Below are 17,772 nucleotides of genomic sequence, written 5' to 3'. Positions count from 1 at the left end.
CAACCTTCAATGATTTGTCTTGATGCATTTCGTGGTCATCTCACTGACAATGTAAAAAAGAAGATTCACAGTATACCCCGTGGCCTTGTTATTATTCCTGGTGCAATTATTTCTGTATTACAACCCTTGGATGTTAGTATAAATAAACCTTTCAAAGGTTACATTCAGGAACAGTACGAAAAATGGTTTTGCGAACCAAATCATGAACTGACAACAACAGGAAAAATTAAACGTGCTGCACCCTACATTACTGCACACTGGGTTTCATTTCCCTGCAAACGCATCAAAGCAACAATGATCGTAAAATCATTCAAGAAATGCTGTATTTCAAATACTCTGGATGACAGTGAAGATGATGTGCTCTGGAATCACACCAAGGATGGCGGGGAAGGAGGAAATGAATCTATTTCTGATGCAGACTCTTCTGAGGAATCCAGTAATGATGGCATTACTCAATAATGATGAGTAACGTCTGTAATTTACAGTTTGTTTCTTTGTGTGCCATTTAGCTAATCAAGTTAGGTGCTCTTTTTTAATAATGAAAATGTCACTTATTGCTGTAATGAGTAACTTAAATATAAATTACTGTTGTATTTTATAGTTCATGCATACATTCGCTTTTGTTGAAATAAAGTTAGCATTGTAAGATAAATTTCAACAATACAAAAATGCCCTACCAATGATGTGCCAAAATTCCTTTTTTTATTAGTTTAATTTTTAAAACTGGGGTGTGCTTTACATTCAATGGTGCATTAGATTTACATAATTACTGTATGTAGAATAGTAGATGCAGAACAGGAAAGTAATGAAAGTAATGACAGCCAGATTGAAACCCTGAAATGAATTAAAGAATGTTAACTTGGTACACTGGTTCTCATGAAGCTTGATACTGATTCTCGGCACCCATTTAGGTGTATTTCAGGCTGGATTTCTATCTTCACCTCCAAAGAACATACATCCACAGTTAATTGCTTGGGCTGTTTAAATCTTTCTCTTTACAGTAAAATAGCAGACATTTATTTATTTTTATGTAGAACATGATTGTTATCATCATGTAATTATACTGACAGCAAGTATCCTCTACTGAAGATTATGAACAAGTGCTTTTTGAAATACAGTCAAGTTTCTACAGTACCACCAAGAAGCCTCTGCAACACTTACTTGTTGAGCCATATACCCAACATACTGAATCAGTGATTTGCTTGACTTGCTCCAAATCAGACGTTACTTTTTGCCAGTTAGTTCATGTGAATAGACCTATTGCATCTCTAATTGTTTCCCCTTTATGTTTAGGGCCATCCTGATAGATGTGTAGGAACCAAGGCTCCACTTCAAACTGTGATGGTATTTATATTTTCTGGTATTCAAACAAGGTGTTCTGTTGAGTGTGGTCTTTTACTCTCCAGCTCTGAACGGTGATGAACTGTTTCATATCTTCATTTTCTATTTCTCCTTGTGTCATTATCAAGCACAAAATATTCAATTTTTCCTTTTTGTTATTTAACTGTCTGAACTAAAAGGCAAGTTAGATAGCTATAAGGGATGTTGATCCTGCAGTAATACTTCCATTTATTTCCAGACCAGGTGCGGCATATAACTGAAGACTCTGTGAGGATCTACCCCAGAATATATCTTAAAACATATTTCTCAATAATTGATTACAGAATTTAAAATATCAGACACATTCTGAAAATATCCACGCAAATACTGGCATTAAACATTTACTGAACTGTTGATATCAATTGATACTTCAAGAACAGGTGCAGCTAGTCTTACGCCTTCACTTTGAAATGCTTACTGTCTCTATTTACTAAGTCTTGGGGTTGTGCTTTCTACAGAATACAGCTATTATGGGCCAACTGAAGCTTCAACTACCAGAACCTAAGACTGTCCTACCAACTTCCACATGATTTTCACATTACACTGCTTACAATAAAAGTGAATAAATAGAGTGGCTGAAACTTCGATATTGAATCCTTGTCTCCGTATATCACTATTACACTTTGCTGCATCATTAATTGACATTTAGTATTTAAGTTTTGATGGTGTTTTGGATAGATTTTTTTTGTTTCTGTCATTGGCAATCCACCCACTGTAGGAATAAGTTTGGAAATGTTTTGCAAGAGAGCACTAAATTACGGTAATATTATGGGTCACCATCTGACAAGAATGAATAGAGGAAATATGCACCCAATGTCCTGTTTCCATTGGAAAAGATGAATTCAATGTGCAATTTCTTAGACAGAAATTTGGAACATGAACTTCAAAAGGAACCACAGAATCATCCAAATTTTAATGAAATGGTCATAGACCATTTTGATGGGCAGAAGGGGGGCTGAGCTGATTTCACGCATAAATAAATGAATTAAGGTATGCAAAACGTGCATCAATAGATGATAAGCAATTAATTTGTTGAAACTACCTGTTTAGCCTATTAAACAAAGTACCATTACTTAAAAATTAGTGGTAACATGTTCATACACAAATCTGAATCTTGAGCACAACAAATCATAGAAAAAAATAAGTGTTTTGGAGAGATCTTAAATGTGAATTATGACTTAAGCTACATAATACACAAGCATAAATATGAAAACAAACAAATATCTTATGCTATCTTCACTCAGAAATCAACATGGTGGCTGCTTGGTTGGCTCTGTTAGCCAATCATGGCATAAGACTTGAGATGTCAAAGAAACATCACTATTTCATCCCACAAACTCAAATACCATGGATTGAACACATGCTGTTGCAGTTGTGGTCTTCAGTACAGAGACTTGTTTGATGCAGCTCTCCATGCTACCGTATTTACTCGAATCTAAGCCGCACCTGAAAAATGAGACTCAAAATCAAGGAAAAAAAAATTTCCCGAATCTAAGCCGCACCTGAAATTTGAGACTCGAAATTCAAGGGGAGAGAAAAGTTTTAGGCCACACCTCCAAATCGAAACAAAGTTGGTCCATTGTAATACGAGACACAATTTAGGTCGAATGAATGACAATACAGCTACAGTAGTTTGGTTCGAGTCGTAAGCTTAGCAGTTAAGCTTTACCACGTAGCCATTGCTATGCGTCAGGCGCTCCGTCCGTATTTATATGGGTACCCTTCCTTTTTCACGTGCTTCGTCTGGTTTGAATTGATTGCCTATTTTGCTTTGATCTGATAAGTGCCGTTTTCTCTGTTATAGGTGTTTGCGTCACTCTTAAGCTGAAAATGCATTACTGCACTGTGTCATGCATTGTTTGTTGCATTCTGATAGTGCGTGTTTACGGCCTGTCGCGGCTCGCGGCATTGCTTGCTTTTGCGCACGCTACCGCCGCGTACAATTAAAACAAAAAAGAGAGGAATCGTCTCATTAGTGAAACAATGGCAAAAGACTGCTATTTGTTGTTACTTACACTGCTGCTTTCTTTGATAATGATCAACAAGAATCAAATAATAGACTGCGTATGATAGAACATGTTCTGAACGAGAGTTAGGCGAAAATTTTTCTCAGTTTGAAAATCTTTGCGGCCGCTTCTTTATTACATCAAATTCTGCACAGAAATTAGAGTCATCTTAGATTTAAAAATCTAGTCACTTGCCGTGCTTCATTTCAGACTGTATCATTATTAGGCATAAGAATAATACGAATATAAACATGACACGATACGTATATTCTTCCGCGTTTGCTGTTGTCTCACTCGAGTTTTGTAGTTTATTAGGCAGACAGGATTTAAATGAGATAGCAGCAAACACCAAAGCATACATGGCAAAATGTTTATATTCGTATTATTCTTATGGTGAAGAGAATACTGTATGTGATTCAAATTTCATTAGGTTCCTATTAGCAACCATCTCTTCTCACAGATAGGAAAAAATTCAGAACGTGGAGTTGGCCATATTGACAAACATCCCAAACAGTCTTGCCAGTCAGATTTTCGTGGTACACTGAAATTGTGCTACATTCGAAGATGAACAATATGGAATTTGTATTTACTTCGTTGGATAATGTATGAAAATGCAGTGGTCGAAACTCGCGGCGGAGAAAAAAAACTCGTCTTCCACTATTTTTTTTTAATTTATTTACTGACGCAGAGGTTTTGGCGCCAGTATTTATCTTTGTGCCTACAAAGCATGCCTGTGTCGCGATACATATATTCGACGGCAGAAGTTAGTTGTGGCGGCACGTACCAAAATTTTTCATAACTTCCACTTGCTTTGCACTCGATTCTAAGCCGCAGGCAGTTTTTTGGATTACGAAAACCGGGAAAAAAGTGCGGCTTAGATTCGAGTAAATACGGTATTCTATCCTGTGCAAGCTGCTCCATCTCCGAATAACTACTGCAACCTACATCCTTCTGAATTTTTTTCGTGTATTCATGCCATGGTCTCCCTCCACGATTTTTACCCTCCACACTTCCCTCCGATACTAAATTGATGATCCCCTGATGTCTCAGAATATGTCCTACCAACTGATCCCATCTTCCAGTCAAGTTGTGCCACAAATTCCTCTTCTAACCAATTCCATTCAGTACCACCTCATCATTTACCCATCTAATCTTCAGCATTCTTCTGTAGCACCACATTTCGAAATTTTCTATTCTCTTCTTGTCTAAACTATTTATCATCCATGTTTCACTTCCATACATAGCTACATTCCATACAAATACTTTCAGAAAAGACTTCCTGACACTTAAATCTATACTCGATGTTAACAAACTTCTCTTCTTTAGAAACGCTTTCCTTGCCATTGCCAGTCTACATTTTATTTCCTCTCTACTTTGACCATCATCAGTTATTTTGCTCCCCAAATAGCAGAACTCCTTTACTACTTTGTGTCTCATTTCCTAATCTACTTCCTTCAGCAACACATGATTTAATTCGACTACATTCCATTATCCTCATTTTGCTTTTGTTGATGTCCATCTTATATCCTCCTTTCAAGACACTGTCCATTCCATTCAACTGCTCTTCCGGTCCTTTGCTGCCTCCGACAGAATTATAATGTCATCAGCGAACCTCAAAGTTTTTATTTCTTCTCTGTGGATTTTAATTCCTACTCCGATTTTTTTTTTCTTTTGTTTCCTTTACTGCTTGCTCAATATACAGACTGAATAACATCAGAGATAGGCTACAACCCTGTCTCTCTCCCTTCCCAACCACAGCTTCCCTTTCACGCCCCTAGCCTCTTATAAATGCCATCTGCTTTCTGTACGAATTGTAAATAGCCTTTCACTCCCTGTATTTGACCACTGCTACCTTCAGAATTAGAAAGAGAATATCGCAGTCAGCATTGTCAAAAGCTTTCTCCAAGCCTACAAATGATAGAAATTAAGGGTTGCCTTTTCTTAATCTATTTTCTAAGATAAGTAGTAGGGTCAGTACTGCCTCACGTGTCCAAAATTTCTATGGAATCCAAACTGATCTTCCCTGAGGTTGGCTTCTACCAGTTTTTCCATTCATCTGTAAAAAATTAGTGTTAGTGTTCTGCAGCTGGGACTTATTAAACTGACAGTTGGTAATTTTCACACCTGTCAACACCTGCTTTCTTTGGGATTGGAATTATTATATTCTTCTTGAAGTCTGAGGGTATTTTGCCCATCTCACACATCTTGCTCAGCAGATACTAGAGTTTTGTCTGGGCTGGCTCTCCCAAGGCTATCAGTAGTTCTAATGGAATGTTTTCTACTCCCGGGGCCTTGTTTCAACTCAGGTCTTTCAGTGCTCTGTCAAACTCTTCACGCGGTATCGTATCTCCCATTTCATCTTCTTCTACGTCCTCTTCCATTTCAATAATATTGCCCTCAAGTACATTGTCCTCGTATAGACCTTCTATATGCTCCTTCCACCTTCTTTGCTTTCCCTTCTTTGTTTTTAGAACTGGTTTTCCATCAGAACTCTTGATATTCATAGCAGTAGTTCTCTTTTCTCCAAAGGTCTCTTTAATTTTCCTGTAGGCAGTATCTACCCTATCCTTAGTGATATATGCCTCTACATCCTTACATCTGTCCTATAGCCATCCCTGCTTAGCCATTTTGCACTTCCTGTCGATCTCATTTTTGAGACGTTTGTATTTCTTTTTGCCTGCTTCGTTTATTGCATTTTTATATTTTCTCCTTTCATCAATTAAATTCAATATCTCTTCTGTTACCTAAGGATTTCTACTAGCCCTCTGTTGCTTTCACTATTTCATCTCTTAAAGTTACCCATTCTTCTTCTACTGTATTTCTTTCCCCTGTTCTTATCAATCATTCCCTAATGCTCTCTCTGAAACTCTCTACAGCCTCTGGTTCTGTCAGTTTATCCAGGTCCCACCTCCTTCAATTTCCACCTGTTTGCAGTTTCTTCAGTTTTAATCTTCAGTTTTAATCTACAGTTCATAACCAATAGATTGTGGTCACAGTCCACATCTGCTCCTGGAAATGTCTTACAACCTGGTTCCTAAATCTCTGTCTTACCATTACATAATCTATCTGAAACCTTCCAGTGTCCCCAGGCATCTTTCACATATACAACCTTCTTTCATGATTCTTAAACCAAGTGTTAGCTATGATTAAGTTATGCTCTGTGCAAAATTCTACCAGGCAGCTTCCTCTTTCATTCCTTACCTCCATTCTGTATTCACCTACTACTTTTCCTTCTCTTCCCTTTCCTACAATTGAATTCCAGTTCCCCATGATTATTAAATTTTCATCTCCCTTCACTATCTGAATAATTTCTTTTGTCTCCTTATACATTTATTCAAACTTTCATCATCTGCAGACCTAGTTGGCATGTACTACTGTGGTATGCGTGGGCTTCATGTCTATCTTTGCTACAATAATGTGTTCACTATGCTGTTCGTAATAGCTTACCCATGCTCCTATTTTTTTATTCATTATTAAACCTACTCTTGTATTACCCCTATTTAATTCTGTATTTATAACACTATATTCACCTGACCAGAAGTCCTGTCACCGCCTGTCACCGAACTTCACTAATTCCCACTATATCTAGCTTTAACCTATCCATTTCCCTTTTTAAATTTTGTAACCTACCTGCCCAATTAAGGGATCTGACATTTCACACTCCAATCCGTAGAATGCCAGTTTTCTTTCTCCCGATAATGACCTCCTCCTGGGGATTAAGGTTAGTTCTCATCAGTAAATGTCGCAGTCTCCCTCAGTATGGAAACCGTGAGCCATATCTGGTACAGACTTTCTTTTTTATTGCTAAATAAACATTGATGTTTTTTGAGTGTTCAGTAGTCCTGAAACATGTGCTTTCAATTTGTAATTTCAGTTCTATCTTGGTTTATTATTAACCCAATCTTTCAAATACATGATTTTACAAAGACAGAGCGCTAAGAGACAGTCGCTCGTGAACTCCTGTATGCTGATGACATTGCAATTGTTGCAAACTCCGCAGAAGAGCTGCAAGAGCTAGTATCAAGATTTAGTCATGCATGCCACCTATTCTCGATGAGTGTAAACAGCAGTAAGACCGTAATTATGGTTCAGGGTACTAACACAAAGCCGAATATCACACTAGATGGCACTACTCTGCAAGTCGTGGATAACTTCTGCTACCTTGGATCTACTATAGAATCAAACATGTCTGTTGACAAGGAAATTGATGCTCACATTGGAAGAGCTGAGACAACTTTTGGCAAACTCTCTACACGTATTTGGAACAACAACAAACTCTCTTTCACCACAAAAATTCTTGTATATCAAACTTGCGTCCTCAGCATCCTTTTGTATGCATCAGAAACATGGACTACCTATGCCAAACAAGTACGTCGCCTTAATGCTTTCCACATGCGGTGCCTGAGATCCATCCTCGGAGTAACGTGGAAGGACCGATTGACCAACGAAGCAGTGCTATCTAAAACTAACTGCGACAGTATTTCAGCTATCTTGAAGCAGAGACGACACTGCTGGCTGGGACACATCCACCGCATGGATCCTGACAGATTACCACGTGAGGTGATGCTTGGAGAGATCTATACAGCCAAAAGACCTGTAGGACGTCCTGTATTGAGGTTCAAGGACTCCTGTAAACGAGATATGGAGAGCTTTGGAACCGACACAAACAGATGGGAGGCACGGGCTGGCATGAGACCAGAGTGGCGTAACGATATATCATCTGGAATGCCAAAGCATGATGAAGGCTTCTTAGACAGATTAAGGCAGAAAAAGTTTTGCAATGCTACCACTGCTCCTGCCTCAGCAGCCAGATACACTTGTGACAATTGTGGCAAGAGATGCCGTGCTGCCATCGGCTTGACAAGTCGTATGAAAAAATGCAACCCATAAACACACAGATACTGCAACAATCATCTACCAAGATGTCGTGGCCAATATATATATTTGTTTCACTCCATCACTTCATTTTCTCAGCAGTAATCTATCATCTGTGTATGTTACAGTGTTGTACAAGTGTAGTTAAAACATGGAAAACACATTAAATGAATTTGTATTATTTGTAGGTAGTTCACATACACAAATTTCCCTCCTACTTCATATTAAATCAGTAATGTAGAGACTGGCATCTAGTCACAGAAATAAATAAATTTAAATCCAGTACCCATGTGAGCCCATCAAAAAGTAAACACTGCATCATCACAGGGCTAACATTACAGAAGAAGAAGAAGAAGAAGAAGAAGAAGAAGAAAAAGAGAAGGAGGAGGAAGAATCACCATTTCATCACAAATTCCATATGCTAATTTCTCTCCCAGATTCCAAAACCAAATAACAGTATGAGATTCCACATTATTCATTACAGCAGTAGTTTTTTTGAATACTCTGTAATGATGTCATCAGTAAAATGGGACTAACACACAGAAACAATGGAAAATGTCAATATACTTCCATGGAACGAGCACCATTTGGGTATTCACACTATTTCTAACTAGAGGTATGAATCCTGAGAAGACATTTATGAACAAAAATGTAAAAAGAGCATGCACGACACTTGCAAAGCATTAGAGTCAACAATCTAGCTTCCTTTATCACCTAAAGCACTTAAATGAAGGTCACAATAGTTCTTGGAAACATTATTTTAAATTGTAAGCATTTGCCCTCTAAGTACTTTGTGATCATACATGTATCATCGTTCTGTTAGGGTTAACGATGCAGAGGCAGTAGTTTCTACTACTAAAAGGGAATTCTTGCAAAAGTCATTGTTCACCTTCAATAATTTATTGAGAACAATTTCTATTTCTAGTTTCTATTTCTAGTTGGTGATAATGACAAAAACCAGGTGATGCTCCCATTATGTTCTTAATGAATGTTATCAAATTATAATATTGTCTTATAGCTGTATTCAATTATAAAGAAAACCACTTTCTTCTTCTTTAAATAATGTCACAGTTACTTTTAAAGTGACGTGTTTCTCCCACAGAAAACTATACCTTGTGCCTGCTCTCTCTCTCGCAAGAAGCCAGTCAACAAGTTCAGAGCCAAGAAAGCAACCTCTGTAATTGCGAAGCCTATAGCGATGTGTGTGCAGCCCCAGACCTGAAATTGGATCACGCAGTTCTTCTGCCAAAGAGCAAAGTGAGGCCGATTCCTGTAATGCACGTACTCGTTCCTCCATGTTCAGGTAGCCTGAGCCCTGAGCCCTGTAAAACAGAAACACATTAGACATTAGCATTGCCATTTCATCACACTTCAAGAAGAAATTTGTACACGATTTTTATTTTGAGTATGAATGTTAATCTTATCACTAAGTTCAACAGTTTTCTATTGAAAGGTGAATGAGACTCCAATGAGTGCAAAATATATGAGAAGGAGAAGCCGTAAACATAATTATTAGAAGTTCAGCCAATGCGCATGTATGAAACTTAATTTCATTTTAAACATCCTCTTGGAGTTTATGGTCTCATAACTGAAAAGGTACTGCATCAATAAAATTTGGGTAGCACTATATATTACTGTATTACTTCAGTAACTATTAATCAAATAATTTCTCTTGGGTAATTAGCATAGATGGATAGTTAACAGTGTATCAAAACACTGGTATGTGCACACATACACTTTCCCTCAGCTCCATAATTTCAAGAAACAATGCAGCATATTCCGAGCATGCAGAATTTAAAGACATGCCAAAAAGGAACTCAGAAATCAAGTTCGAAACACATACAGAGTACACACCGCTGAAACACTACCTGCAACACATGGAAAATGTGTTCCAAACCTCAAAGTATATATACCTTCCAAGGGCAAAGCGATCTTCTTGAAAGCCAACAGATGTTTTCCTACGTGCAGTTTGGGCATCTTGTGCATCTGCTGCAACAACACTGCTGCTGCCTAGGCTACCCTGAACTGCTGATGTTTGCACAACAGAAGAATTCCCGAACTTCACCTGTAGGTCTTCTTGCACCAGTCGCAGATCAGCTGATAGATCAGCTGCTGTGTCTGCTGACTGAAGATATGAAAGCACAACTTTGCAACAATATGTGCACACTCGAAGATCACCTACGGACATAAAGCAATTTACTATTATTATGTCTGACACAAATAAAAAATACATTCTGTGAAAGCTATGTTTCTAATATGCAACAGACAATTAACCAAAATTTATTTCAAGGTCATCACAGGCTTATACTATCCTATAAAAGTAGACACACTTGTGGAAACAGTCGCGTCAGATACCACCTCTACTGCAATTTTTGCACAGATTTATATGAGAGCATGATCACCAGCCATCTTTTCATCTGAATGAATGGCCATTTCCAAACTGCACCTAAGAAAGGAGTTAACCACCCAGGGACAGAATACAATGCCAAGTATGTCAGGCTCTACTTCAATTGCTCCTTTAAATGTGTGGGTATTATCGGCACACCTCGCAGGGGCTACACATGTGGATGGGCATGGCTGAGGAGAGAGATGTATAAAGACAGAGGGGGAGAGGGCATACAGTGAGACAGAGGAGGATGAGGTGAATAACACTGTATCTCAGTTTTATGGAATGCATTGTGAGCAGACTAAAAAAATATCTTTTTGAAATTTTGCTGAATTACAGCTTGGGCATGTCTGCAAGAAGTAGCAGGCTATTTTTTTATTTTAATTTATTCGTTATTTATTGCAAATAACACAACCAAAAATACTTGACAAAACTACATCTTCATTTCAAACATCCATCATTTTATTATTTTTTTTTTAAATAAATAAATAAAAAAACTGTGCTATTACTCTACATCTACATCTATATCCATACTCCACAAGCCACCTGATGGTGTGTGGCGGAGGGTACCCTGAGTACTTCTATCGGTTCTCCCTTCTATTCCAGTCTCGTATTGTTCGTGGAAAGAAGGATTGTCGGTATGCTTCTGTGTGGGCTCTAATCTCTCTGATTTTATCCTCATGGTCTCTTCGCGAGATATACGTAGGAGGGAGCAATATACTGCTTGACTCTTCGGTGAAGGTATGTTCTTGAAACTTTAAGAAAAGCCCGTACCGAGCTACAGAGCGTCTCTCCTGCAGAGTCTTCCACTGGAGTTTATCTATCATCTCCGTAACGCTTTCGCGATTACTAAATGATCCTGTAACGAAGCGTGCTGCTCTCCGTTGGATCTTCTCTATCTCTTCTACCAACCCTATCTGGTACGGATCCCACACTGCTGAGCAGTATTCAAGCAGTGGGCGAACAAGCGTACTGTAACCTACTTCCTTTGTTTTCGGATTGCATTTCCTTAGGATTCTTCGAATGAATCTCAGTCTGGCATCTGCTTTACTGACGATCAACTTTATATGATCATTTCATTTTAAATCCCTCCTAATGTGTACTCCCAGATAATTTATGGAATTAACTGCTTCCAGTTGCTGACCTGCTATTTTGTAGCTAAATGATAAGGGATCTTTCTTTCTATGTATTCGCAGAACATTACACTTGTCTACATTGAGATTCAATTGCCATTCCCTGCAACATGCGTCAATTCGCTGCAGATCCTCCTGCATTTCAGTACAATTTTCCATTGTTACAACCTCTCGATACACCACAGCATCATCTGCAAAAAGCCTCAGTGAACTTCCAATGTCATCCACCAGGTCATTTATGTGCAATACCCTATAGATTAAGAAAAAATTTTGTTTTTTGATTTCAGATAATATCTGCCGACCGAACACACCTCAGTTTGGATCCTAAAATCAGTAACACAGGCCAATGAAAAAAAAAATTTTTTTTTAAATGTTTTTTACTTTGATAGCTGATCTTCATAGATTTTTATGAGCTGAATCCAAATATAGCCTTAGTTTTTTTTTGTATCATCTATAGTTTTCGAGCAATATGCTTTATATCATATAGTATAAAAATCCTATGCTATACAGCAAACGGGGAAATTAATGAAACACTTTGTTACAACATAAGCATGGTTTGTATTTACAGTAAGCTACTTAAAACAATGATGTGTGTTAATAGAGGTTTCACTTGTCAGCTGAAATTGGTTTGTATTTTCTTTCTCTTTCTGCACTGAAACTTCTTGTGTAACTTTTTCTATGATGAGTCGCTTGCTGAACTTCTCAGTGAAGTGACCAACAATAGTCCCCCATCAAGTTGGTGTTCCAGCAACCTTGGTAGCATTTTTCCATCACTTTAATGTCCCAGTGAGAACACTCTCCTTGCTCCTCACTCCCATATTGTCCGGGAAGTAATCAAGGTGACCGTTCAAAAAGTGAACTTTCAGGTTCATTACACATCCTAAAGTTTTAAACTTCTTTAACATTGTAGCTATAATTGAAACATATTCTGAGTCTTTTTCATGTCCTGAGAACTTTGTAACTACTTGCTTGAATGATACCCATGCTTCTTTCTCATTTAAGGTCATTGTGGATTCAAAGTTAACATCAAACATCACTTTTCTAATGTCAGGTCTGACAAAGACACTTCTTTTAGTTTAGCTTCTGAAAGGTGTGGAAACTTTTGGCAGAGATAGTTAAAACATGGTCCATCTTTAGGCAAAGCCTTTACAAACTGTTTTATTAGTCCTAACTTTATATGTAGAGGTGGTAGGAGTATGTTTTTTGGATCTACAAGGTTTTTGTGTAGAATATTCTTCTCACCAGGTTTTAAAGACTCCCTCACAGGCCAGTTCTTTCTGCACCAGTGTTGATCCCTAATCCTACTGTACCATTCACACAAGAAACATGGAAATTTGGTAAAGCCACCTTGCTGACCAAGGAGCATGCATGTTACTTTTAGATCGCCACATATCATCCAACCACGAGCAGAATAGCCTGTTTTATTTAGCACTATTTCTAGGTTTTCATAGCTTTCTTTCATATGCACAGAATGTCCAACAGGTATAGGTGCATATATGTTACCATTGTGTAATAGAACAGCCTTTACACTAGTTTTGGACGAATCAATAAACAGCCTCCAGTCTTCCTTTTTGTATTCAACACCAAACTCAATCGTCAGATCAGCAATGTCTGAGCAGTACACTAAATCACCTTCTTGTTGAAAAAACTTGGAAAATTGCTGCTCTCTCTTTCTATACATGTATATGCTGGTTCCAACTGCCAACAAGTTCTTTTCTTTTAATCCAGAGCCAAGCAATTCAGATTTTTCTTTTGTTAAGCCCAGATTCCTAGCCAAATTGTTAAGCTTGGTCTGAGTAAACAATTTGGACTCTAGACTTTCTGTATTACAAGGGAATTCATCATCATCTGGTTCATCTAAATCAGATTGTACATCAGAAAATACTTGTTGGAATAGAATTTAAATCATATGTTGGTTCAGGAACTGGTAAATCTACACCATGCCCTACTGGTCGGATGGCGGACAGAAGGTTAGGGTAGCTTATTACCTTCTTGTTTTTCGAATTATGACCAATAATATCAACACTGCAAAAGTAGTAATCATCAGAATGATTTCTTGGCTCCCTCCATATCATAGGAACAACTAATTTAAAGGCTTTTTTCTCCTTTTTGGACCATTTTCTCAGATCTTCAACACACGCATAACATACCTTATGCAGCACCCAAAATTTATCTTGATCACCAAGTTTAGATCCAAAGTATGATAGGTAATGCTTTTTCACAAAGTCTGTAATGTTTATTTGCTGATTTTTAATCACAAATTCACCACAAATATAAGAAAGAGTAAAGTGAGGTTAGGTTGCCAGTAAACAAAACACCATCCGTTAACACAAAAATAGTCGACCTTTTTTTGCCAGCAAGTGTTTTTCAGCAGTGTTACCAATGTCATCTACATTCATTACACCTCCTTTTAAAATTATTTTAACTATATAAAAGCTGTTAAATTCTTTAAGAAATTGCTTAATTTAATAAATTTAACTGTAAAATCTAAAGAAATGGTGGGTGATTCAGTTTTTAAGTATCATATTTGGATTTCCCACCCTAAAAAACATAAGAATAAGGTATTTTCATCAAAAAAGTTTTTCCATTGTTGGCCTGTGGAATTAATGCACAAAAAGATTTATGTTGATTGCTTCATTAGGTTTCTTTTTTTTTCAAAAAAAAAAAAAAAAATAAAAATTGCTTATATTATGGGCTGACTGAGGAGAATAAACCCTTAAAGCACTGTCTGGAGTTGGTGATAAATTAGTCATTAATATAGATCCTTTAGATTTACGAGTCACAACCAGTGTAGAATTGCAGTTTTTGATCTGACATGAACTTGCTGTGACCAATTTCCCTTTTGTCTGTGCCCTTTCCAGTGATGCAATCACGTTTGGGTAAATCAGAAAAGCTCTAGGTCTGGATTACTGGACAGGAATTTGGATCCTATCTAGTGAGTCCAGTGTCTTTAACTACTGATGCCTTTTGATCATTGGGCAGCATTACTCAACCTGTCAGGATTGCTAGAGTAGCAGAATTGTCCACATACAATTAAGAATATTCATGTTCCACTTGAGTTAACTCACTCACTACTAAGTGCCAGCCTAATCTCACAGAACTTTATACACTATAAGAGAAAAAATAAATAAAATAAAAACAAAAAAATTTAAAAAAATTAAAATATGCACAACAAAGGAACTGGCGGAATGGGGTCAAAATTGTACAGACAAACATGTAATTACAATTTCAGGAAAATTGGATGATACATTCTTGAGAAAGAGCTTCACAAACTGAGCAAGTAAGTAACATGTTGGTCCACTTCTAGCCCTTATGCAAGCAATTATTCAGCTGGCACCGTTTGAGAGAGTTCTGGAATGTCTTCCTAAGGCATATCACAATAAATTCCACCCAATTGGCACTTTAAATTGCCAAATCCCCACCTGGTTGGAGGGCCCTGACCATTATGCTCCAAACATTCTCAATAAAGGCAGAGATCCAACAACCTTGCTGGCCAAGGTAGGGTTTGGCAAGCAACAAGACATGCAGTAGAAACTCTTGCCGTGTGTGGGCAGGCATTATCTTTCTTAAATGTAAGCCCAGGCTGGCTTGAAGTGAAGGGCAACAAAACGAGGCACAGAATATCATCAACATACCACTGTGCTGAAGCACTGCTGCAGGTAAAACCAAAGGGGTCCTGCTACGAAATGAAATGGCACCTCAGACCATCATTCATGGTTTTGAAGCCATATGGCAGGGCTGGTCATTGGTGCTCAATTTGAAGCAGGACTCACCACTGAACACAAATCTATGCCAATCAATGAGATTCCACGCCAAAGACATCTAGAGATGCTCCAGACAGTGGTGGAATACCAACCTGAGATCGCCTGCGGTATGACCTGACATCCAGAAGGGATAGTCTGTGGTGAAATTTCATTTCATAGCAGGACCCCTTTGCTTGTCATCTGTGCAATCTTACAGCACAGTGGTATGTTGATGATATTCTACACCCTGTTTTGCGTCTTTTTATTTATTTATTGAATGTATCATAATTTTGAACCTTATACGCAACCAGCATCAGCAGCAGAGCTATCACTGGTACACAGCTACTAACATCAAACATCAACATCCATATATTAAAATGTGCATCATGAAAACATTCATGGCAATTAGTTATCTGTTATACTTATAAGATAGAAATATAAGAGAAGGAATAGTGGAGATGCTGAGTTCTGATAGGCACAAAAGATTCACACAATTATAGCTTTCGGCCATTAAGGCCTTTGTCAGCAATAGGCACACATGCACACACACACTCACGCAAACACAACTTGCACACACATCTGCAGTCTCAGATAACTGAAACCACACTGTGTGGTTTTAGTGGGTATGTGTATGTGTGCCTATTGCTGACAAAGGCCTTAATGGCTGAAAGCTATAATTGTGTGAATCTTTTTATCGTGCCTATCGTGACTTAGCATCTCTGATGTATGGTGAGTAGCAACTTTCCATCTCTAATATTGTTACATATAAGGTAGAGTCTATATGTGTATGTCCAGGATCTGCTCCCAAACCCCTGGATTGACAAAAGGCATCACAAGTGTCAGCACAGTGGGGTTTGTAATCTCCTAGTGCCAACATGAATAAAGATAAGGGCAAACACATTCCCCTACTCCCCCCCCCCCCCCCCAGGACACATAAGCTAGTCTACCCTACATGACAGACATTTTGTGGGAGTATTATCAACCTGCTTTATTGAAATGTACTGCAGGGCGCCTACATGTGGCAATCAGCATGGCTGCAGACAGGAGATGGACAGAGGAGAATGAGGGAGGAGGAAATAGAGAGGGGGGAGGCAGGGAAGATATATGAGGCAATTGAAAGGTGAAGAGGTGTAGTGGGCTGGTGGAAAAAGAAGGGGAGAGATAGAGAAGAAATAAAGAGGCGGAGGACGATACAATCAGAGGGAGGCAAGACGAAGAAACTGTCAGAAAGAGGGGTGGAGGAAATGGACAAAGATAAGGGGGAGGAGGAGATGAATACACGGAGGAGGGAGGGGGGACGGGGGGGGGGAGGTGGAGTTAGATAGGTAGAGGTGGGAAGATGAGGTGCACAGGCAGGAAGAGGAGGAAGTGGGCATAGACAGAAAGGAGAGGGGGGGGGGGGAGGAGTGTCCAATATATGTGTCGAATGCATATGCATGGAAAAGGCTAGTAATATAATAAAATAAGAGTTAACAACATATTCATATTCATATGTGCAGACTAATACCATAATAATCAAACAGGACATGAGATCTCTCAAAGAGCTCTAGATTTTGATGTCAGTCTGATCCTTGCCAGTGAAATTTATTATTCCCTGCACAGAACTTGTTGCCTGTGAACTGTGTAAAAAATTTATTCCATCATAAGCTATCTCTTGATGGTAAGCTACTTCTGCTGTATCCTGTGTTCAAATATTGCCTTACAATGTGTGAATGTACTTTCGTTACCTAAATGACTAATGGGCAACCAGCAGAACTGATCCAGCATGCGACTGGTTTCAGTCCAGCCCGTGGAAGAAATTTGTGAAGAGTGAGTGAGGTGCTTACATTCTACTCCACATTTTTTGGACATATCTGCCGACACTCAGCTTGCCTTGGGCATGCAGCTGATGGCCTGGCTGTTTTGCTTACACAGCAGGTGTACAATACCATTTCGCTGCTGCTGTATTTCAACAAAATGCAAATGAACTGCTTGTGGCCAAAAATCACAAAGTTACTCTTAATTGCTTGTACACTGGGATTGTCAGTTTCATTGTTTTTCTGTTCTTTCTTGTATTAAAATTGGTAAATAATTCTGTCCATTGTGGATGTATTACAACACTGCAGCTGTCGAAACTAAAGGTATATTATAATGAATTAGCTGCAACCAATTGGTTTTATAAGCGTCTATTTTTTCATGGCAATGTTTCAAGATGCTTGGTATCCCACCCTCAGATGTTTACATTTATTTGTGTGTCATGAACATTGTTT

At 38.3% G+C, this 17,772-nt stretch overlaps 1 protein-coding gene across 2 annotated transcripts in view; it reads right to left on the bottom strand.

Annotated features, from left to right (window-relative positions):
* Positions 1-17,772, bottom strand: part of LOC126175358 (1-phosphatidylinositol 3-phosphate 5-kinase) — a 418,246-nt gene that overhangs the window by 338,269 nt on the left and 62,205 nt on the right. For both annotated transcript variants that reach the window (XM_049922107.1, XM_049922108.1), the window contains exons 5-6: positions 10,175-10,439; positions 9,374-9,583 (exon numbers count right to left, since the gene is read on the bottom strand). In XM_049922107.1, coding sequence (XP_049778064.1) covers positions 9,374-9,583; positions 10,175-10,439 — 475 coding nt within the window. The remainder of the gene's footprint in view (positions 1-9,373; positions 9,584-10,174; positions 10,440-17,772) is intronic.

This window comes from Schistocerca cancellata, chromosome 3 (assembly GCF_023864275.1).
Source record: "Schistocerca cancellata isolate TAMUIC-IGC-003103 chromosome 3, iqSchCanc2.1, whole genome shotgun sequence".
NCBI lineage: Eukaryota > Metazoa > Arthropoda > Insecta > Orthoptera > Acrididae > Schistocerca > Schistocerca cancellata.
Note: the sequence above shows the minus strand (reverse complement) of the source record. Positions and strands in the feature narration are given on the sequence as shown.